The sequence below is a fragment of the Piliocolobus tephrosceles genome, chromosome 12 (genome assembly GCF_002776525.5).
Source record: "Piliocolobus tephrosceles isolate RC106 chromosome 12, ASM277652v3, whole genome shotgun sequence".
In the NCBI taxonomy this organism is placed as follows: domain Eukaryota; kingdom Metazoa; phylum Chordata; class Mammalia; order Primates; family Cercopithecidae; genus Piliocolobus; species Piliocolobus tephrosceles.
The window spans coordinates 35,954,171-35,978,868 of NC_045445.1; the positions used below are offsets into that span (position 1 = coordinate 35,954,171).

A 24,698-nucleotide genomic window follows, 5' to 3' on the forward strand; every position below is an offset into this window, starting at 1 on the left:
TCTTGGCCTTTACCTGAATGAGTTAGCTGCTTAAACTTCTATTCCTAGCTCAGGGATTCTTAGTTGTTGAAAACAGATTCCTGCATCCCTTCTCCAACAGACTGTGATTCAGTGCACATTAAACCAATTCCCAGGTGCTTCTGAGGAAGGCATGGCAGATCACAATTTTAGAAGTCCCCATGGGGTTGAAAGGAGACGACTTGGAAAGAGGAAAAACGAAATATCCTGCTCTTGACATTAGTGCACAAGAGTGAAAGCTTTCATAGAATTGCTTATAAGCTTAAAATAACTCCTTTCCCTAATGAAGATGCACGGAAGCTTGGCTGACTCAATGGTTTATCTAACGGTTTATTCCACTGATAAGTGAATGACTATGTTAAGGCAAAAACTGACCCAAGGAAGTCAGTTTCCAATATCTCTTCAATTACTCTTTTACATATTGTTGTATGCACTGCAGTAGACTCAATTCAGATCAAATATTTGTTGAACATTACTTACAAAGACCTGTGATTGACTTTCATACATATTCTATGGGTGAAATCAACCATAATAATCAATAAAGTGAAATGATTCTCTTCTGTATCTGCTTCAACTTCATCCCCTGTGGGTTTTGAGGCTTCCCACCACCTTCCACTCTCATTGCCACCTGTGTCTGTCCCAGCTGCTGCTGCCTCTCCAGTTGTCTGTACCTCTCGCCACCATACCACTTCACCATTCCTGCTCTTGCCACACACACAGCTTCATTATGACCAAGTGTGCCTTTCTTTTTTGCCTCATGCAAAACTCACTCTAGAGAAGACTGTCCTAATTAAGGACTTTGACCTAACAAGGGTAGGTTCAATTTAAGTTCACTTTGGCCATACTTAAAATAGTTGAGTTTTTTCCCCCCCCAAGAGACAGAGTCTCACTCTGTCGCCCAGGCTGGAGTGCAGTGGCACCATCTCAGCTCACTGCAACCTCCAGAGGCCTCCTGGGTTCAAGCAATTCTCCTGCCTCAGCCTCCTGAGCAGCTGGGATTGCAGGTGCATGCCACCATGCCCAGCTTTTTTTTTTTATTTTTAGTAGAGACGGGTTTCACCATGTTGGACCATGGCCAACAGCCAGACTGGTCTCGAACTCATGACTTCAGGGGATCCACCTGCCTCAGCCTCCCAAAGTGCTGGGATTACAGGTGTAAGCTACAGTGTCCAGCCAATAGTTGAGTTTTACTAATGTTCAACAGGCTTAGAAAACAGATTCAGTTCTAGTTTGCACTGCTTCACTTTGTTTTGTAAACAACTTAGGTTAGTTTAATGGTTCACTAAAAACTTAATATTTGAAATCTGCTCAGAGGTTCAATAGAATAGTATAATTCTTTGTTGCTTCTTGGTCCCTTTTCTGTTTGGTTCTGGTCCTAAGAGAAGCAAAGCACTGACATCTGTTGCAATGTTCTTCCCCCTCTCCAAGTAGGGATGGTGAAAATCTAAGGCACTTCTCCTAGCAATTTTAAATTATGCTTTTGGTCTTCTTATCCAAATAATACACACTGCAATATCTTAAATGTTGGGTACCATCTAGAGGAGACAGTGTATACTGATCCAGTTGATGAACATATTTTGAGAAAAAAAAAATCAAGAAAAATGCTTCTCAATATACCGATCTTGTAATTAGATACTGTAGTAGAACTCAAGTCACTGATTGTACCATTCTGATGCCACAGAAGATCACAAGTTATAATGTCAGCAGGAATTTGAATAAATGAATGAGAAAGTGAGGAAATCCTCAGCTGCACTGTTTCTGAAGGACTGCCGGCAAGCACATGGACCATCAGTTAGAAATCTTAGTCCAAAGACTTCATTTTAATAGACTTGCAGAGAACTACTTATATTTCCTGAAGTCACAAGGCCACCACAACCAGGATTACAAATTGGGGTTCCCAATTTCTATGCAGGAACTTCTTGTAATTCATACATTGTTTATTCTTTTTTTCTTTTTTCTTTTTTTTGAGACAGGGTCTCTGTTGCTCAGGCTAGAGCACAGTGGCGTGAACATGGCTCACTGCAGCCTTGACCCCCTGGGCTCAAGTCATTCTCCTGCTTCAGCCTCCCAATTCGCTGGGACCACAGGCATGCATCACCATGTCTGGTTATTTTTTTTTTTCTTTTTTTGTAGAGACGGAGTCTCACCATGTTACCCAGGCTGGTGCTTACTGTTAAGAGTTCATGCTTTGTACTTTCATTTTAAGGACCTACCACCTTCGATCAATAATTGGAAATTCTGACAAGATATGTATTTCTCTATCTCCTATTGTTATTCGCAGTAATAAATAACAGGTACAAGCTGAATGTTTGATGGATTGCTTAAATTGTGCCCATATGATGGACACTACCACAGCCAGATGTAAGAACGTACCCTCGATGTGATGTAATGAAAAGAGCAATTTACTTCCTGAAAGTCCACAACCCGAGCTGAATCATAAGAAAAACATTAGACAAACCCAACGTGAGGTACATTCAACAAAATACTTGACCAGTACTCTTCAAAACTATCAGGGTCATCAAAAGCATGGAAAGTCTGAGAAGTTGTCATAGCTAAGAGGGGTCTGAGGACACATGATGATCAAATATGGGTAAAAACTAGTGAAATCTGATTCAAAGTGTGGAGTTAATAATAATATACCAATATTGGTTCTTTAATTGAAAAATATAACATGGTATCATAAGAAAAATAAGGGAATATAACTACTTGTTTCAAAAGTTAAGTTTATTCACTTTAATAAACTATTGGTTGCTCTAAGATCATATGATAGTGCTTGGCCTATGTTTTTAGCATTAAAATGTTTTCTCTTTTATTGGGGATAGTAGATGATGTCTGTTAAAAATGTTAAAAAATGTCGGTGCCCTATGTCAATCCCTAAAATTCTGTGTGTCCATGAAATCCCTATGTCTAGAAAGTGTTTCTTGCCGGGTGCAGTGGCTAACGCCTGTAATCCCAGCACTTTGGGAGGCTGAGGCAGGTGGATCACCTGAGGTCGGGAGTTCCAGACTAGCCTGACCAACATGGAGAAACCCTACCTCTACTAAAAATACAAAATTAGCCGGGCGTGGTGGCGCATACCTGTAATCCCAGCTACTCAGGAGGCTGAGGCAGGAGAATCACTTGAACCCGGGAGGCAGAGGTTGTGGTGAGCCGAGATCACGCCATTACATCCTAGCCTGGGCAACAAGAGCGAAACTCCATGTCAAAAAGAAAACGTTTCCATATATCGTATTATCTTTTTTTTTGGTCTGGGAGAGTACACATTGTATTATCTTTTTTTTTTTTTTTTTTGGTCTGGGAGAGTACTCAGGGATTTGTGAGAGGCAGTAAGAAATGTACATCTGTTGAGTTTACCTACTGGTTAGGCACCAAGCTTTACACATACATGATTTCTTAGCAAATCTTTGTACTTTAAGTTAGGTATTCCCATATTACAGATAAGGAAGTAGTAGTAATGCAGGATAAATAACTTGCCCAAGGAATGTGATAACAGGAAGGAAGCAAATCCAAGTTTACCTGACTCTAGAACCTGTGCTCCTTTTTTTTTTTTTATAATACCATATCACTTATTATAGAGAATATCTAATGCTCATTTTAAAGAGAAATAGTGTTCAACTTTTTTGTATATATTTTGATGCTACCTTTTCAAATTCAGTATATTCATATAGCAATAACAAGTGTTGGTATTATGCTTTTTTTTTTTTTTTGAGACAGAGTTTCGCTCTTGTTGCCCAGGCTGGAGTGCAATGGCGCGATCTTGATTCACCGCAACCTCCGCCTCCTGGGTCCAAGCGATTGTCCTGCCTCAGCCTCCCGAGTAGCTGGGATTACAGCTGCTCGCCACCACGCCCAGCTAATTTTTTGCATTCTTAGTAGACATGGGGTTTCACCATGTTGGCCAGGCTGGTCTTGAACTCCTGACCTCAGGTGATCTACCTGCCTCGGCCTCCCAAAGTGCTAGGCATGAGCCACCATGTCCAGCCAGCATTATGCTTTTAAGCTTGCAACCCAACTCATTTTATCTTTTTGGTCAAGTAACCATATAAAACCTATCAGGAGATAGTCATATAATAATACCCTGATTATATGCAGTTAAAACAATCACCACCACAGCTGACTACAAGTTCTCAGGCAGAAGTTAGTGAAAGCCAAGCTGCCTCAAAGAGCTGAAGACATCAAGTTTAAAAAAGAAACACTGGATCAATCACAATGCCACCCAGACCTTGAGACTAAAGAAACTGTGCCTGGTTTTTAGAAAGCCAATAGTGTAACAATTCAGTAAGGGAGAGTACAAGAGAGTGAGGGGGCCAAAGTAACCAAAGAGAGATGAGGAGAGGGGAGGGGGAAAGGGAGAGGGAGAGAGCACAGTACTGGCAAGAAGAAAGCAACAAACAATATGTAATTTACTAGAAAGCCTAGAACACTCTAAGACCATGCTAATCAACGAGGATATGTCCGTGGCTCCCCAACTTCTCACTTACATGCTGAAAACAAATGCAGTAAAGAACATATAAGCATATAGATGAATTATTAGCAGTGTTCAATTTAAAGCTAGAATTAAAACAATTTTAAAGGCATGTAACTAATGCATTATAATTTAGGGATCTAAAATCTGGTCTTCTGTTGCTAAAATTTGAATGATTAAAACAAGAGTTTATTATTCTTGCATTCCTTGATTTACTGAAGTCAATTAAAAATAAAGCCATGTTTAAACAAGTGTTGGAGACCAACTTTTAATAATACATATTTAATTTCAGAAACATATGCTAACCATCAACAACATGATCAGGGTTTCATTGCCCCAGATGTTATTTCATTGGTACATTATATTGATATTTACAAAGGCTTTCAAATTCAACAACACAAAACAAAACAGCTTAATTTTTAAAAACTACAATGCTTTAAAAAAATGTAAACAGTTTCATTTTTACATTATTGTAAAAAAGAAGACTCACTCCTTAATGTGGCTTAATTTTTTTTTAAGTGAGCAAAGCCTGGTGCTCATGGATAAAGAATGAAAATAATTCTTTACATAGAAACATTGTGCTCCAGTGTGGCAAAGAAAAAAAAATTATATGTACATATATAAAGAAAAGAATCTTAAGCCCACAATTTAGACCACAAAAAATCTTGTCCCCAAATTGAGAAATTTATAAAAACCATTTACACATGGTTATTGACCTATTGGAAACCTATATAACATTTTCAAAACAATAACTCAGTCAAAAGATACCACTTTTCTTAAAAATGAAATCTTGTGCAAAAAAAATTGTTTAAGCTAGAAACAAGACTATCCCCCCTAGTAAGAGGCCAAAAGAGCCACTGAAATAATTTAACTCTGTTAGATTTAATGCATGTAACCAAAAGGCACATACATGTGATTAATATATTAATATATTTTCATGCAGAAACTTGTGCATGTTCATAATTATACAATGAAAACACAAACATAACAAAACAATAAAGCCTAATGTTTGGCAATGTTATTCTAGTCATATTCCTTTCTACTCTATCGGCCTGGGGTTTCCTAGATCATTAACACTGCCTCTCAAAAAATATATTATATTTGAACAACTTTCAATAAAAATTTAAAAAGTATGTTAGCTTGGAACACTATATTTTTTCAGTTCTGATACATATAGAAACTTATTGATATGTTTATTTTAAATGCCATTTCAAATTAAGATACATTTTTTCTTTTATTAACAAACACTTTGATTGCTCCAGTGAAGTCAGCAGAGAGAAGAACTTCTGTGTTATCTGTCTTCATAATACCTTAAAAGCATAAAAAATAGTTTTAAGTTGATTTTTAAAGGAATATGAAGCCTGCTGCCACAATTATCACATGCCCATGACCCTCCACCTTCAGGGGAGAATATCATCTCCCAACCTTTTCAGTCTCCTTTTCTGGCTGGCTCCTGTAATTTTTTCATTCTGCTGAATCTCTCCTCTGCTCTGAGACTCACTTCCACTTACCTTGTCTTGGCTGGTCTTTCCCTGGCTTGAGGATATTACAGTCTCCTGGGGCCTGGATGCTTGGACTTATTCCTAGGCAGCCCAGGCATCTAAGTCATCTAATGCTTCATTGCATGGCAAGAAGCTAGTGTGTCATTCAGCCCCAGGACTGCGGTGCTGGCAGAATGGGATCAGCTGGGCAAGTCTGTTGCTAACAGGGGTGTCTAGCGAGGTTGCCAGTAAGGTTTATTGTATAGCAGACATACTGAAAGTGCCATGAAATGAAGTACACACGTTTGCAGTGTGAATGCTGACAGCACCTTTTGCCATATGGTCCTTACTGAAAAGCTATATAACTATGCTGAATGGCATAAATGCTTACCTCTTACATTTGCCAGTTGCATAAAAGCATTTAAGAAAAAAATTCAGTGTTAACTAACTCTATTATACATAGGTGAAAATTGAGATTTTGAGATTTAAAAAAGAAAATAATCCAAACTTTAATTGGAAAGTTGTGGACAGGATGAGTCACACAAAATGGTTTCACTTAGATGTGCTAAAAACATATCCTAAGTCTTTGAACATTCCTTTACCACCCTTTTGGCATATCTCATACCAGTACTGTGCAGTGGTAGTAGCAGCAGCAGCAAAGGACTTAGGAATATGAGAAAGGATAGAGAAGAATTCACCATACATATAAAATGCTTTGTAAGACACAGTAATAATGAAAATAATAATAATGAAAATGATAACAATAATGCCTACTACATGCGAGGCATTTTGCTAACCACTTTTACACATACAAGTATATATATATATATATATATATATATATTTAGATAGAGCCTCACTCTGTTGTGCAGGCAGGAATGCAGTGGCACCATCGTAGCTCACTTGTAGCCTCACACTCCTGGGCTCAAAGGATCCTTCCACCTCAGCCTCCCTACAGGCATGTGCCACTGTGCCCGGCTAATTATTTAATTTTTTGTGGAAACAGGGTCTCGCTATGTTGTCCAGGCTGGTTTCAAACTCCTGGCCTCAAGTGATCCTCCCGCCCTGGCCTCCCAAAATGTTGGGGTTACAGTCATGAGCCACCATGCCCAGCCTATACATGTCATATCTAATTCTTATTGAAACCCTATAAACTAGGTTATCATGATTATTTTACGCATAAGGAAAATTGAGGCTCAAACTGCCAAACACGTCAGGAACAAAGAGAGAGGGCAATTGGATATATTTTGTGATCCTCCATTTCAGGTTTAAGAGAGTTTATTCTTAGACTACACCTACATGGGTACAAAATGACAAACACAAATCTGAGTACAACCCACTAAAATTTGTGCCTCTTAAAAAAGGACCCAGTTAAGTGAACCTTGTTAACGTGGTACATTTTTGAGAAGTTAAAAAAAAAAAACCTGTACCTTTTGCTTTTCCTCAAATTGTTTTAAAAGCTAGAATTTCCTGTGGAATATGCAGGGGAAGTATATAGAATGTAAAACGGTAGTACTGGGGAAAAAAGAAAAGAAAAGAAAAAAAAAAAAGGCCAGGTGTGATGTCTCATGCCTGTAATCCCAGCACTTGGGCCAAAGTAGAAGGACTAACCTTTTTGAGGCTAGAAGTTTGAGACCAGCCTGCGAAACATAAGGAAAACTCATTTCATTTCTACCAAAAAGAAAAAAAAAAACAAAAAAAAATTAGCCAGGCATGGTAGTACGTGTAGTACTAGCTACTCGGGACGCTGAGGCAGGAAGATTGCTTGAGCACAGAGTTCAAGGTTGTAGTGAGCTATGACTGTACCAGCACACTCCAGCCAGGGAAACAGAGTGACACCATGTCATTCATAAGTTAAAAAAAAAAAAAAAAAAAAAAAAAAAGAAAAAACGTAAATGACTTAAGTTAGAAGAGAGAAGCTGGATTTGATTCTGAGAAGGAAAGAAAAAGAAAACAGAAAACAGTTAAACAGGCATTTAGTAAAGGTTTAATCATTCTAACTTGGTTTATTTTTGTATCTTGTACTGAAAGAAATGCTAGACTCAAGTTCATCTTTGTTATCAAAATTTTTCTTCACAGACAGAAGGAATAGTATGTAGTGAGTGGAGTAGATAGTGCAAATAATAGTACAAAAAATTACTTGAGATTAAACTATTGATAACTTTTTAGCATTCAAATACTTTAGAAGCACTCTTTGTACATTGTATCTATTCCTGTGGCTTTATGACCTGTTTGTAATCTGTAGCATGAGACAATACAGTCAATAAACTATTATGCAATCAATTTAAAAATTAAAAAAAATTATATATATATATATATATTTTTTGAGTTGGGTGTCCTTCTATGTTGTCTGGGCTGGTCTCGAGCTCCTGAGTTCAAACAATCCTGCCTCAGCCTCCCAAGTACCCGGGATTACAGGTACACACCACAACGCCTGGCACAATTATTTTTTTTTTAGACAGAGTCTTGCTGTGTCACCTGGACTGGAGTGCAGTGGCGCGATCTCCACCCACTGAAACCTCCACCTTCCCGAGTTCAAGCACTTCTCCTGCCTCAGCCTCCCGGGATTACAGGCACGCACCACCATACCTGGCTACGTTTTGTATTTTTAGTAGAGACAGGGTTTCAACATGTTGGCCAGGCTGGTCTTGAACTCCTGACCTCAAGCAATCTGCTCACCTTGGTCTTCCAAAGTGCTAGGATTACAGGTGTAAGCCACCACACTCAGCCACAACTGGTTTTAATAATACAAACTTGTTTTCACTAATAAGTGATCCAAATCTGCATGGTCTTACCATACTCTTAAGGACAAGCAGGACTAGTTACAGATTTTTTTTTTTTTTTTGAGATGGAATCTCACTCTGTTGCTAGGCAGGAAGGAGTGCAGTGGTACGATCTCAGCTCACTGCAACCTCCGCCTGGCCTAAGATAGATAGCCACCGCGCCTGGCCCAAATTTCTCATTTTTAATTCTCAGATGAATTTAAAACAGGTAAAACTTTGAGGAAATATATTACTGAAAAGTTCAGAAATGGGTATCTGACAACCATTAAGTTGCAAACAAGAAATATTCTTTGGTGGCTCACGCCTGTAATCCCAGTGCTTTGGGAGGCTGAGGTGGGTGGATTGCTTGAGCCTAGAAGTTTGAGACCAGCCTAGGCAACATGGTGAAATTCCATCTCTATAAAAGTTCAAAAAATTAGCCTGGCGTGGTGGCGGGCACCTGTAGTCCCAGCTACTCAGAAGGCTGAGGCAGGAGAATGGTGCGAACCCAGGAGGCGGAGCTTGCAGTGAGACAAGATTGCACTACTGCACTCCAGCCTGGGCGACAGAACGAGACTCTGTCTCAAAAAAAAAAAAAAAAAAAAAATTAGCTGGGCATGGTGGTGTAGGCCTGTAGTCCCAGCTATTCAGGAGGCTGAGGTGGAAGGATCACCTGAGTCCAGGGTGGTTGAGGCTGCAGTGAGCTGTGACTGCATCATTGCACTCCAGCTTGGGTGACAGAGCAAGACTCTGTCTTAAGAAAAAAGAAATATTCTTTATACTAGTGAAAACCTCATTATACTCATATGAGACAAATGAGGTTACTAAATGCTGACTAGAAAAAAACATAGGACAAATAAAGATTTACCAGAATGTGTGAGATCCAAAAAGTCAGCATCTTCACTTTTCTCGTTCCCTTCTGAGTTTTCAGATTGCACATCCAAAGATAACATCAAACTTGGGTTTGGTGCAAAGATGGCTGATGTAACAACTGCATTGTGGGCTGCAGAAAAAATTTACTTCAGGATAACTGACAAATTGGATACCAAGACAAACACGATAGTGTATGTTATATGCCAAATATCCTTAAAAACTAACACAGAAGTAACTAAGAGTGATTTAAAACCCAAAAATTTTTCTAAGAAAAATTACATATAAGTTCTGAAATTCCCTGATTTCTCAAATTTTCGACCAAAGTTCTTCCTTAGTATAGATAAAACAAGTAAAGTCAAACGCAATGCAGTTTATCATTGTCAAACTGCCTCTCTTAAAATAATGCCTACATGAATTTACTTCTTCTTTTTTTTTAGACGGAGTCTCACTCTATCACCCAGGCTGGAGTGCAGTGGCGTGATCTCGGATCACTGCAACCTTTGCCTCCTGGGTTCCAGCGATTCTACTGCCTCAGCCTCCCGAGTAGCTGGGACTACAGGTGCGTGCCACCACACCCAGCTACTTTTTTTTTGGTATTTTTAGTAGAGACAGGGTTTCACCGTGTTAGCCAGGATGGTCTCGATCTCCTGACCTCGTGATACGCCAGTCTCGGCCTCCCAAAGTGCCGGGATTACAGGCGTGAGCCACTGTGCCCGGCCATGAATTTACTTCTAGCACATATCCACTTCAACTTGATTCTCTTACAAGACACACAAAAGCAAGTATTTACTTACCTTTAATACCTTCCCAGAAGTCATTACGATCTCTCCTGACTGAAGTAAACTTGCTTAGGTCATGGTAAGTACTCCAGATATAAACATACTTATCTTCTGAACCACTAACGAGGTAAGTAAAATCATGGCTGAATTTGGGGAAGAAAGGAAAAGCAAATAAAATGTGTGTGTGTATATGTTTAACGGTTTCCTTTATCAGTGCTTCCTAGTTTGTGATACCTAAAATAACATCTGCAGGAGCTTGTTGAATATGAAGACTCACAGTCTCACTGTAGATGTTCTAAATGTAGATGGCCTGGCACTTGTATTTGCATCAAAGCTCTAAGTAACTGCGACGTTAATCCACGTTGGGAGGAATGATGATTTAAGGTGTGAAAGACAGGAGCAGAATACTTTACCAATTGAGTTAATTACTGTATAATTCAAGAAAAAAGAACTGGTAAGAAAAGGACTGAAAGAAGAGGGCTAGAAGGAAGAAAAGGTAGCTAACCTTCAGGAGAGTGTCCGGAACCCAAATTAGAAATTTAAATAATAATGATACATAAAGTTTTGAATACAAGACACTGTGCCGTGGGGTGTTAAAATGCTTTCTTAAGAGTCCTAAAAGGTTCCTTCCTTTCCTAAAAGGTTCAAGGCAATGGGGCGGGGATGGGGGTGGTGGGATGAGGCATAAGCCCCCTCTTAAAAGGGTAAACAAAGGTACAAAAGCAAAAACTCTAGAGATGAGTCTTCTAATCCCAGCTCTACAACTATGACTTTAGGCCAATCACTTAACTTTCTGAGTCTTGGTTTCTTCATCTGCAGAATAGGGGCAATTCGAATTCTATATACTAGATAGGTGGACAAGGTAAGTATCGCATGATAAAATACTAGTTGCAAAAGTGAAAAGAACCCCATTAAACATAAGGCATAGACCAATGGAAAAATGGAAGTAGGGGAGAAATGTTCTGATCTCTTTTGGGAATATCTTATTGCCAATTTACCTGAAACTTGCTTTGATCTGGCTGCTGCTATTGACGTAACCCTTATACTTCATGGACAGTGACAAATCTCTCAAATCATATAGTCTGATTCTGGAGTCATTTGAGGTTACCAATATCTAAAAGCAGATCAAATGAAAAGTTAAAAATATCATGTTTTAGTACAAGCAAAGTTACAACCCAAAAAGGGTGCTACACACATACAAACAAATATACCTCAAAACCAGAAGAAAAGTGGTATTCCACAAGAAAGAGAATACATTTTTTTGCCAAGATATTAAGAACTTTCAAGAATCTACATATAGTATGGAGAAAGATGGTTTTGAATACTGTAGTACCTTATTTTCTCCAGGTAAAGGCTCAATGCCAGTAATTTTTCTTCCGACCTTGTTGCGCCCTCTAGTAGATCGTACATGTATTTGCGTATGGTATTTCAAATGCTAAAAATAAATCATACGTACATATTAGGATTAGGAGCATGTGTGGTGGCTTGTATCTGTAATTCTAGCTACTCCGGAGGCTGAGGCAGGAGGATTGCTTGAGCCCAAGAGTTCGAGGCTGTAGTGAGCAATAATAATTGTACCACTATGCTCTAACTTGGGTGACAGAGTGAGACTTTGTCTCTATAAAAAAATTCTTTTTGCTTGGGCATGGTGGCTCACGCCTGTAATCCCAGCACGTTGGGAGGCTGAGGCAGGTGAATCACTTGAAGTCAGGAGTTAGAGACCAGCCTGGCCAACATGGTAAAATCCCATCTCTACCAAAAAATACAAAAATTAGCCGAGTGTGGTGGCACGTGCCTGTAGTCCCAGCTACTCAGGAGGCTGAGACACAAGAATCACTTGAATTCAGGAGGCGGAGGTTGTAGTGAGCCGAGATCACTCCACTGCACTCCATCCTGGGCAACAGAGTGAGACTCCATCTCAAAAAAATTTTTTTTAAAAATTAGAATGAGAAGACATCTTAAAAGTCATCTGCATCTGTTCCAACTCTTAAGACAGACATTGTATTATTTGCCCCTATTTAGAGAAAATGCAGTTAAAGCCCAGAGGGGATAAACAACTTGTCCAAAACCATGAAAGTGTTTACTAAGTATACAATTATATAATTTACAAAAAACAACCATTTACCTCTGTATCATAGAAAATACATCTGCCATCATATGTCCCAATCACTGCATATTTGCCATTCTGACAGAAGTTCGCAGCTGTGATCAATTTCGTCTGACCATCTACTTCATTCCACAAAGCTACTTTTTTGTCAGGTATGTTCCAAAGGCGGAGCTTTCCATCCAAAGACCCACTTAGAAAATACCTGTCATCCTAAAAAGGTGGCAAAAGAGAAAGCTTTCATTTTACCACATCAAGAAAAAACCCATTAGCAAATCAAATCAGTAAGTCTATTAGAACAGTTTAAAAATGTAGATTTCAGGGCCGCGTGCAGTGGCTCACACCTGTAGTCCTAGCACTTTGGGAGGCCAAGGCAGTGGATCACAAGGTCAAGAGATTGACACTATCCTGGCCAACATGGTGAAACCCTATCTCTAGTAAAAATATAAAAATTAGCTGGGCATGGTGGTGTGCGGCTGTAGTCCCAGCTACTCGGAAGGCTGAAGCAGGAGAATCGCTTGAACCCGGTAGGCGGAGGTTGCAGTGAGCCAAGATCACACCACTGTACTCCAGCCTGGCGACAGAGTGAGACTCCGTCTCAAAAAAAAAAAAAAAAGATTTCATTTAAAAGTTTTTATTCTTTAAGCAAGCATTATTTTATGCACTGAAAGCAGTAACAACAATTAGAAACCTCACTATTCACTTTGAGAAATAAAATTCTAATTATCATATCCTTAAACTGCCCTTTTGCAAGATATAGATGTTAATAGATAACGTGTTTGAGTGTGTATTGAATGGAAGAAGGTTCTGTGGTCAAGTAAGTTTGAGAAATTCTGGGTTACAGAAAGTTAAACTCGATTCTCAGTTAACCTGCATTTTGAATTTCCAAAGAGAGGATAAAACAGGTAGCATTTTTCAACATATTTAACCACAGACTTTTTTTGGGGGGGCGTGTTTAGGGGAGATGCTAGACCTTTCAGGAACATGCTATGAGAAACACTATCCTGTATCATACCTTCCTCTGGGACACATGTTAACACTTGGATAAAGAGTAACATCAGTTAGTGGCCCCCCAAACTAGTCATTTTTGGAACCCTAGCACCATGTCAACAGAGAATTACTTCATTATTCAAATTCTGCTCTCAGATCAGGGATTCTTAACCTGCAGCAATTTGACCCCAAAGGGGACATCTAGCATTATCTGGAGACATTTTGGTTGTCGAAACTGGTGGGAGGATCAGGATGCCACCATATCTAGTGGGGAGAGGCCAGGGATGCTGCTAAATATCCTATAATGCACAGCCTTCTCTCCCCCGTGTAACAAAGAATATCAACAGTACTAGGCTTGAGAAACCTGCTTTAAACTAAATCAGTCCTACCACTAAGCTGGTTTTGTTTTTGGCAACATAAGAGTTTTTCTTTCTTTCTTTATTTATTTTTTTTTGGTGATGGGGTCTCAGTTTGTTGCCCAGGCTGGAGTACAGACGTTCGATCACGGCTTACTGCAACCTCGATCTCCTGGGCTCAAGTGATCCTCTCACCTCAGCCTCCCAAGTAGTTGGGATCACAGAAGCACACCACCATACCTGGCTAACTTTAACATTTTTTATAAAAATGGCGTCTCCCTATGTTGCCCAGGCTGGTCTCGAACTCCTGGCCTCAAGTGATCCTCCTGCCTCAAACTCCCAAAGTGCTGGGATTATAGGAGGGAGCCACCATACCCAGCCAAGATGATTCTTCTTCTTTTTTTTTTTCTTCCCCACCCCCCCACCCCCGCCCTCAGGGGTTCTGTTCCTTGCCAAAAATTATTATTCTTACCCATCTCTGAAACCTGTCAAAGACAATCTACAAATGATGGACATCTTCATGGCTATGGTATAGTAGGCTCACTCAATGTGTACGAGTAGAAGAGCTGAACAAGTAAAAACTTAGTAATTGTCACATACGTACATCTATGTGTGTGTATCTCCATTTTGCTATTCTTTTTTTTTTTTTTTTGAGATGGAATCTCACACTGTCACCCAGGCTAGGGTACAGTGGCACAATCTTGGTTCACTGCAACCTCCACCTCCCGGGCTCAAGCAATTCTCCTGCCTCAGCTTCCTGAGTAGCTGGGATTATAGGCATGCACCACGACGGCCGGCTAATTTTTGCATTTTTATTAGAGATGGGTTTTCACCATGTTGGCCAGGCTGGTCTTGAACTCCTGACCTAAGGTGATCCACCCACCTTGGCCTCCCAAAGTGCTGGGATTACAGACATGAGCCACCAAGCCTGGCCCATTTTGCTATTTCTTTTCTAACTCTGCTACCTTTCTTCCTTTAACATTATAATAAAAGTCATATTTCCTAAAAAAAAAAAAAAAAAAAAAAACCCAAGTCATTACTACCCTATTCTTTCCTAGCCCCTTAAAAACACTCCAGGTCAGTACGATTTTTAGAAATAGGGCTTTATAGTTTCCAAAATAAAACCAAATAAAAGCACTATAAAAAAATCATTGGCTGGGCCAGGCACAGTAGCTCACGTCTGTAATTCCAGCACTTTGTGAGGCCAAGGCAGGCGGATCACTTGAGGTCAGGAGTTAGAGACCAGCCTGGCCAACATGGTGAAACTCCATCTCTACTAAAAATACGAAAATTAGCTGGATGTGGTGGTACATGTCTGTAATCCCAGCTACTTGGGAGGCTGAGGCAGAATTGCTTGAACCTGGGAGGTGTAGGTTGCAGTGAGCCGACATTGTGCCACTGCACTCCAGCCTGGAGACTGTCTCAAAAAAAAAGAAAAAAAAAATTCATGGCTGAACAGAAAGTTTAATAAATAATAAAATACCACATGGAAAACAATCAGATGGGTGCAGTGGCTCATGCTTTTAATCCCAGCATTTTGGGAGGCCGAGATGGGCAGATCACTTTGAGCCCAGGAGTTTGAGACCAGCCTGGGCAACATGGCAATACCCTGTCTCTACTAAAAATACAAAAATTAGCCAGGAATAGTGCAGGCACAGTGGTGCATGCCTGTAGTCCCAGCTACCTGGGGAGCTGAGGCAGGAGAATCACCTGAGCCAGGGAAGTTGAGGCTGCAGTAAGCCGAGACTGCACTATTGCACTACAGCCTGGGTGACAAAGTGAGATCCTGTCTCAAAAACAAAAACCAAAAAACAACAAACAAAAAAAAGAAAGAAGAAAAAGAATGAGAAAGAAAACAATCACAACTAAATATCTCTTTCCAACCTGATACTTTATAGCTAAAATAGAGTTATGGAAAGATTATGCAGGGAAAGATTTTGCTCACAGTTGCTGATGGGGTAAATCTATCCTTTTGTTGTGTGTATAGGGGACAGGGGTGGGGGTGTTATTCAGAAAGAAGACTCTAATGACTTGATCATCAAAACTGGTAAGAATTAACATAGTTTTTCTGTTTGTGATAGAGGTGGAGTCTCACTGTGTTGCCCAGGCTGGTCTTGAACTCCTAGCCTCAAGCCATCCTCCCACTTAGCCTCCCAAAGTGCTGGGATTATAGGCGTGAGCCACCAAAATTCTTAACCAGGTCTTCTTTTTTTTTTGAGACAGTCTCGCTCTATTGCCCAGGCTTGTGCAATCTCGGCTCACTGCAGCCTCTGCCTCCTGGGTTCAAAAGATTCTCCTGCCTCGGCCTCCCGAGTAGCTGGGACTATAGGCACCTGCCACCACACCTGTCTAATGTTTGTATTTTTAGTAGAAACAATGTTTCACCATGTTGGCCAGGTTGGTCTCAATCTGCCTGCCCTGGCATCCCAAAGCGCTGGGATTATAGGCATGAGCCACCGCGCCTGGCCCTTAACCAAGTCTTCAAGGGTTTGGAATTATCACTGCTTATGTTATAAACCTGCTCAGGAAAGGAAAGTATATTGAAAACAAGTCAGTCTTCTCCTTAATTTGGGGGAGATGAAGAAATGTGAATATGATTAAAATGTTACATTAAAAAGATAATGGGTGTTAAACATATAAAGATGAGGACACCACTGGAAATGTAATTATAACACCAACATAGGTAAGGGAAACTTGTTGCTAGGGTCAGATCGAGTCCTCTGCTTAATTGAGCTAGTGCAGTCAGCACTGACATGTGATTTCCCTTTTGTTTACAGTTGTAAAAATTTGTAACTAATTTAGCCTTAAGCATTTGGTGGCCCTATCCTCTAGGGGCATACAATAGGTCTGCAATTCCATGATAGCAGATTTTTCTCATTTGGCTGAAATCATATGAAATACTTTCTTTCTGGGGGAAAGATATGAAAGGATTTTCTATACTGAAAAGGAATAAAGAAGGGATATCAAGACTAACAATACAAATTCAGTATATCTTGTAATGAATTTTCATCTTTGCCTCTTTCAGTCTCTTTCTCTGTCTCTTCCCTCCCCAATCTCACTATTTCTGCCTAGGTACTTCCCTTTCTCATTTATCCATCTGCTGTCTCTTCTTCCTCCATCTCTCATCTTTAATAGGATAGTTTATTTCATTTATTTGTACCTTGCATGTCTTAATAAAGATTTGAGATATAACATCCCCAGTTTTTCTAATGCAGATCAGCAGGATATTTCCTTTCTCATTTCTAAAGCAAAATGAAACACAAAATTAAATTGCTCATAACTATGTAGCTGTTGATAACTTTTTTCCTGTAGTCCAATTGCCCTCCAGAGAAACCAGGTTCTCTCACCTTCCTTAGAGGTTAACAAAAACATGTATAAATAGTTACTTACTCTTGGATGAAAAGCTATGGCAGTGACAAAATCTATATGTTGAAAACAGCAAAGGCATTCTCTTCGAGAAATGTGCCATAATCTGACTGTTTTATCCATTGAAGAAGAAAGAAGAAAGTAGTTCTATGGAGAAAATGACATTGACTATGTTATCACTATAAGAAAAAGAACCCTATTTATACAATAAAAGTGAACTTTTGGTTTTTGTATTCCAACAGTTTTGTTATTGTTAAATGCAGCAATGGAAAGAACAAAAGATTATCAAATTCACTTGGAAGATCCTATTTTCCCCTAAACAGTTAAATACCATATTTCTTTTTTTTTTTTTTTTTTGGAGACAGAGTCTCGCTCTGTCGCCCAGGCTGGAGTGCAGTGGCCGGATCTCAGCTCACTGCAAGCTCCGCCTCCCGGGTTTATGCCATTCTCCTGCCTCAGTCTCCCGAGTAGCTGGGACTACAGGCGCCCGCCACCTCGCCCGGCTAGTTTTTTGTATTTTTTAGTAGAGACGGAGTTTCACCGTGTTAGCCAGGATGGTCTTGATCTCCTGACCTCGTGATCCGCCCGTCTCGGCCTCCCAAAGTGCTGGGATTACAGGCTTGAGCCACCGCGCCCGGCCAAATACCATATTTCATTGATTCTAAAACTTTTTGACATTACCTGTTCTGAAATTCGGATGAATCTTATCAATGTCTAAAGAAATCTGCCAGGCACCAGCAGAGAACTAACGTGTGCCTTGGTTGTTATCACCTGCACATATGGGAACTTAGCTATCAGTATAAGATATTTATTCATTCTATTGTCACTTCAGTTATTTTCACACTGGTAACACTGGTGAATTTTAACTCACATAGATCTCTGTCATTTAAAATGTCTTCAAAAAGATTACCCTATAATGCAGCATGGAAATGAAAAGTTATTGTGCACCTGTCATACTCTAGGCAAGAAAATTAGAGAACAAAAATTGTCAAATCGTTCAGAATAGACCACAGAATGTTCAAGGCTAGAAGATGGTAGTGTAACTGACTTAGGCACTGTGATGGCCCCATCGCCCAGGAACCAAACATGTCTGTCAAAAGCTTTCAGCTGGCAGAAGCTCATTAATTCCTAAACATAATCTATTTAAGGAGGAGAACTATGAGTTATACTGAATGAGAAAACTCAAATGACACCTCTGTATTTTTTGGTGTGCCTAAAGGTGCTAAACAAATCAAGGCAATGATGACATTTATCGCATACTTCTATGTGTTAAGCATTGTTCTTTGCAAAATATAGCAACACTATGAGGTACGTACATTGTGGTATACCTGTTTTCAAATAGATGGTATACTTTACGATTAAAAGTAAAGAATTAAAAAACAGAATTTGGAAGATTTACAATAATCTTTGAAATATCTAACAACAATCATTTTTATTTTCAAGATCCACTCAGTTCCAGAAAAGTTTTGAAGAGTACATGCAGTTTGCATTATAATTTCCTGTTGATTAATAACAACTGTATAAAAACTTAACCTATGGCACACCATAAACCTATGTTCATTAAAACTGACTTTATTTGGCTGGGCACAGCGGCCCATGTCTGTAATCCCAGCACTTTGGGAAGCTGAGGCAGGTGGATCATTTGAGGTCAGGAGTTCGAGATCAGCCTGGCCACCATGGTGAAACCCCATCTCTACTAAAAACACAAAAAAATTAGCTGGGCGTGGTGGCCCATGCCTGTAATCCCAGCTACTAGGGGAGGCTGAGGCCAGAGAATCGCTTGAACCTGGGAGATGGATGTTGCAGTGAGCTGAGATCATGCCACTGCACTCCAGCCTTGGGACAGAGCAATACTCCGTCTCAAAAAATCACAAAGCAAAACAAACAAAAAAAACCCCAAAAAACAGAAACTGACTGTATTCAATTCCTGCAATAGTTCTTTGCTTTGAGCATATGAAAGAGGTATGAAGACATCCCTAAAATATTAAGTGAAGGTGCTGAAGACATGTTAAGATTTCTTTCAAATAAGTTTTAAGAAAGCCTTGTTCTTTTATAAGTATTTAATAAGTACTTCTTATTAAATAAATGAAATTAGATAACTTTCTTAAACTAAGCACTGATCTTGGAAGTCAGATAAATTAGATTAAAATCTAAGTTCTACCCATAACTAATTTTGTGATTTTAGATAGGTCACAGGGGCTCAATCTCTTCATCGAGACAAAATAAGATTGTCTACCTCACGGGGTTGTTATTGTAAGAATTAACAGGGTAATTCTTGTTACTGGCACAAAATACATCTTCAACAAATAGAAAACTCACTATAAGCACTGTGATAGACATTAAAGAGAAACAATATCTGGTTTGAGTTGGTGTTAATATCTGGTTCCTACCCTGGAGAGGCTTAGAATCTTGTTGCAGAAATTTTGTTGCTTTCCTCTGGATGGAGGTGGGGTGGAGGGATTGGGGTATGAGGATAGACCTTTAGGAACCATTCCTGTATGGGGCAGCACCTCACTGAAATAATTCATCTAGACTAGTGCTTCTCAGAGTATTTCTGGTGAAGGACTGTTTTTGTTTTTTAAATTTCCAGTGAGTTGTGGACTGAAACTATTTTAAAACACAGAAAACATTTACTAGAAAAATGAAATAAAAATAAAAGGCATATAAAATACAAGCCCCATTTTGTATTATTATACAAAATAGAAGCCCAGGTTTTAAAGGACTAAACAGGTACAAACTTAATGTGAAAACTGCCATAAACACTTCTAAATAGTTTACTCTTGGTTTCTGCATTTTTCACAGACTGATATTCTATATTCATATCGTCAGGGACCAGGAAGACCAGGTGGTTTATAGGCTAGCACCAGTCCTTAAAAATGCAAGCTGGCTAGATACCAAATCATATTACTGCTGCCTGCCTCCTAAGAGATAGAATGGAAATAAAGTATAAAATGGAAAGAAAGTATAAAAAATTTATGATTTCTTAAATCTTTCAATGTGTCCAACATTTGTTATTTTTGTCATCCTGTTTCCTTGTAGTGATTAGCTATTGTGACACTGGAATGGGCAAGAGAGTAATGATCCAAAGTCATGGGGTTTGAACCTAAACTCCCGTAACTCCCTAGCTATACGCCTTTAGGCGTGTTCTTTAACACGTATGACCCTTGTTTTTTTAAATCCTTGATAAGGAAATGTCAACAATCTCGTAAGGTTGTTTTGAGGGTATGAACAGAGCACATGTAAAGTACTTAACTTTTGTCTGTGTCCCCAGTGGCTAAAATGCTACTTGGCAGATAGTGATGATGATGATGATGATGATGACTGCTAATATTAATTGGGCATTATTATGTTCTAGGCAAGCGTTTTATATTTACTAACTCAGTTAATCATTATCATCACTGCTAATATTAATTGAGCATTTATTATGTTCTAGGCAAGTGTTTTATATTTACTAGCTCAGTTAATCTTTCCCTATTATAACCCTATGAGGGTTTTTCAAAAATATATTTTATATTTTTTTAATATTATATATTTTTATATTTTTATTATGTCTATTTTGCAGATGAGGCATGGTGAGGTTAAATAACTTGCCCAAGGTCACACAACATAAGGGGCAGACTAGGAAGAATATACACCTTGGGGGTCTGGCTCCAGAGGTCATTTCTTAACCAGGTGGTAAAATGATCAACGGATGTGTTTTGAGTGAATGAAAAGTACTTGGTACATAGCAGGTATAGTTGCACAGGTTCTCAATTTTTTTTAAACTATTAAATATTTCCTCCATGAAGCAAACAAGGGAATAGTCAGTGAGACAGGAAGTGAATCTAGAACATACAGTGCTCCAAAATCAAGTAGTTCAAGAAAGATAAATAGCATCAAATCATCAAATGCCAGAGAAAGGTTAAGGAGAATTAGTTCAAAGAAAAGGAATAATTCTGGTAAGAAGGTGGTTATAACAGTTAATTTTATGTATCAACTTAGCTAGTACTAAATTATTTAATTATTAAGCTAGTACTCAACTATTTAATCAAACACCAATCTAGTTGTTGCTGTGAAGGTATTCTGTACATGTAATTAATCCATACTCAGTTGATTTTAAGTAAAGGAGATCACCCTTGACTATGTGGGTGGGCCTCATCCAATCAGTTGAGGTTTCCCAGAGAAGAAATTCTGCTTTAAGACTATAGTATCTGCTCCTTACACACAGAATTAATATATGATTCAAATAAGAATTTCTTACTTTAGACCATGAAAGATCAAGGAGATCAGCAGTATGCCCTTTATATTTGCAAAATGGCCGTTGCCGAAAGGGTGCGTTTTTATCATCAGGGTCTTCATCAGTTCCACTGCATACCTATTCGGATATAAAGATAAACTCTGAAACTGCAATGTAAAATTAGTTTCACATTCTTCCCACCCCATCTGGTGAGGGCCATTCTACTGCCTCAGCTTCCCAAGTAGCTGAGATAACAGGCACATGCCACCACACCTGGCTAATTTTTTATATTTTTGGTAGACACAGGGTTTCACCATGTTGGCCAGGCTGGTCTTGAACTCCTGACCTCAGGTGATCCACCCGCCTCGGCCTCCCAAAGTGCTGGGATTACAGGAGTGAGCCACCGCACCCGGCCTAAACTTTTTAAATTATAAAGTAATACATGATCAGCATAGACAATTTGGAAAACAAAAAACAGAAAAATTAAAATCACCCCAAACCCGCTAACATTTTGTCTCTCTCTTCAACTTTTCATTTTTAAAAAATGTATTTGAAATCATATTAAACATGAAATTTACCAACCTTCCCATTATACCATGAGCATTTTCTGTATTTCATGCTTTGAAAACATTTAGTAGTTACATAATATGGATGCATCACGATTAATCATTCTTCCTTTATTGGTCACTTAGACATTTCCAACTTTTCTGCTAGTAAAAACAGTAATTTGGCCAGGTGTGGTGGCTCATGCCTGGGATAATCCCACCACTTTGGGAGACTGAGGCAGCCAGATCACCTGAGGTCAGGAGTTGGAGACCAGCCTGGCCAACATGGCGAAACTCCATCTCCACTAAAAATACAAAAATTAGCCGGGCATGGTGTGCACCTGTAATCCTAGCTACTAGGGAGGCTGAGGCAGGAGAATCACTAGAACCCGAGCCAGACTCCATCTCAAAAACAAAGAACAAACAAACAAATAAAACCCAGCAATTCAATGAATGCCCTGGAACACGAATCTTTATCCATATTTGACTATTTCCTTATTATGATTATTATTATTATTAATATTATTTTGAGACTCAGTCTTGCTCTGTTGCCCAGGCTGGAGTGCAGTGGCACGATCTTGGCTCATTGCAACCTCCGCCTCCTGGGTTCAAGCAATCCTCCTGCCTCAGCCTCCCAAGAATCTGGGATTATAGGCACACGGCACCATGTCTGTCTAATTTTTGTATTTTTAGTAGAGACAGGGTTTCACTATGTTGGCCAGGCTGGTCTTGAACTCCTGATCCACCTGCCTCAGCCTCCCAAAGTGCTGGGATTACAGGCGTGAGCCAGTGCTCCTGGCTTATTTCTTTATCCTTATATTAGGGTTATTACTGGGTCATAAAGTTCAAACCTGAAACTTTTATAGTCTCTGTTTTTTTTTTTAATGTTTTGAATTAAAAAATAATACTTCTTATTTTAAGTTCCAGGATACATGTGCGAATGTGCAGGTTTGTTACATAGGTAAACATGGGCCAGGGTCGTTTGCTGCACCTATCAACCCATCATCTAGGTATTAAGCCTCACATGCGTTGGCTGTTTTTCCTGATGCTCTCCCTCCCCCCATCCCCCTGACAGGCCCCAGTGTGTGTTGTTCCCCTCCCTGTGTCCATGTGTTCTCACTGTTCAGCTCCTACTTATAAGTGATAATGTGTGGCATTTGGTTTTCTGTTCCTGCATTAGTTCGTTGAGGATAATGGCTTCCAGTTACATCCATGTCCCTGCAAAGGACATGCTCTCATTCCTCTGTAAGGCTGCATAGTATTCCATGGTATATATATACCACATTTTCTTTAGGCATTTTTGTTGATTCAATATCTTTGCTATATGGAATAGTGCTGCAATGAACATACGCCTGCATGTATCTTTATAACAGAATGATTTCTATTCCTTTGAGTATATACCCAGTAATGGGATTGCTGGGTCAAATGGTATTTCTGGTTCTAGGTCTTTAAGGAATTGCCACCCTGTCCTCCACAATGGTTGAACTAATTTACATTCCCCTCTTTCGTTTGCTTTAATAAAAGTAGGTAAGCATAAAAGAAAACTTTAGTAAAACAGAGTATAAAGAATCAAAAGATGTAAAATCCTATCACTCAGAGATAAAGAATATTATTAATAATTTAGCATATTTCCTTAAAGTCTTTTATCTATGAATATTTATAGGGCCAGGCACGGTAGTTTGTCCCTGTAATCCCAGTGCTTTGGGAGGCTGAGGTAGGAGCATTGCTTGAGGCCAGGAGTTTGAGACCAGCCTGGACAACATAGTGAGACTGTCTCTACAAAAATAATAATAATAATTTTTTTTTTTTGAGATGGAGTCTTGCTCTGTCACTCAGGCTGGAGTGCAGTGGTACAATCTTGGCTCTCTGCAACCTCTGCCTCCTGGGTTCAAGCAATTCTCATGCCTCAGTCTCCTAAGCAGCTGAGATTACAGGTAGCTGTCACCATACCTGGCTACTTTTTATATTTTTAGTAGAGATGGGGTTTCACGATGTTGGCCAGGCTGGTCTTGAACTCCTGATCTCAAGTGATCCACCCACCTCGACTTTCAAAGTGCTAGGATTACAAGTATAAGCCACCGTGCCTAGCCCAAAAATTATTTTTTAATAAAAAAAATAGGCCAGGCACGGTGGCTCACGCCTGTAATCCTGGCACTTTGGGAGGCCGAGGTGGGTGGATCACGAAGTCAGGAGAGGGAGACCATCCTGGCTAACACGGTGAAACCCCGTCTCTACTAAAAATACAAAAAAATTAGCCGGGTGTGGTGGTGGGCGCCTGTAGTCCCAGCTGCTCGGGAGGCTGAGGCGGGAGAATGACCTGAACCCGGGAGGCGGAGCTTGCAGTGAGCCGAGATCGCGCCACTGCATGTCAGCCTGGGTGACAAAGCAAGACTCCATCTCAAAACAAGAAAAAAAAAAAAAAAAGCTTCCTGCCCTCCTGGAGCTTACTTCATGGTGGAGAGGATGTACTGAGATGGCTCAAGCAGTTTCTGTCAATAATATGAACCAATGAGTTAGTTACAGATGTCTGCCCATTTTGCCAGGCGTGGTGGCTTATGCCTATAATTCCAGCACTTGGGAGGCCGAGGCGGGCGGATCATGAGATCAGGAGATCGAGAGCATCCTGGCTAACAAGGTGAAATCCTGTCTCTACTAAAAATACAAAAAATTAGCCGGGCATGGTGGCAGGCGCCTGTAGTCCCAGCTACTCAGGAGGCTGAAGCAGGAGAATGGCGTGAACCCG

At 39.7% G+C, this 24,698-nt stretch overlaps 1 protein-coding gene across 1 annotated transcript in view; it reads right to left on the reverse strand.

The window, feature by feature from the left end:
- Window positions 1–4,725: 4,725 nt before the first annotated feature.
- WDR44 (WD repeat domain 44) overlaps window positions 4,726–24,698 on the reverse strand; it is a 93,413-nt gene continuing 73,440 nt past the window's right edge. The window contains exons 13-20 of the mRNA XM_023202370.1: window positions 21,435–21,548; window positions 17,219–17,341; window positions 12,504–12,695; window positions 11,712–11,813; window positions 11,377–11,492; window positions 10,394–10,521; window positions 9,595–9,729; window positions 4,726–5,793 (exon numbers count right to left, since the gene is read on the reverse strand). Of these exons, the coding sequence (XP_023058138.1) occupies window positions 5,699–5,793; window positions 9,595–9,729; window positions 10,394–10,521; window positions 11,377–11,492; window positions 11,712–11,813; window positions 12,504–12,695; window positions 17,219–17,341; window positions 21,435–21,548 (1,005 nt within the window). The 3' untranslated portion in view covers window positions 4,726–5,698. The remainder of the gene's footprint in view (window positions 5,794–9,594; window positions 9,730–10,393; window positions 10,522–11,376; window positions 11,493–11,711; window positions 11,814–12,503; window positions 12,696–17,218; window positions 17,342–21,434; window positions 21,549–24,698) is intronic.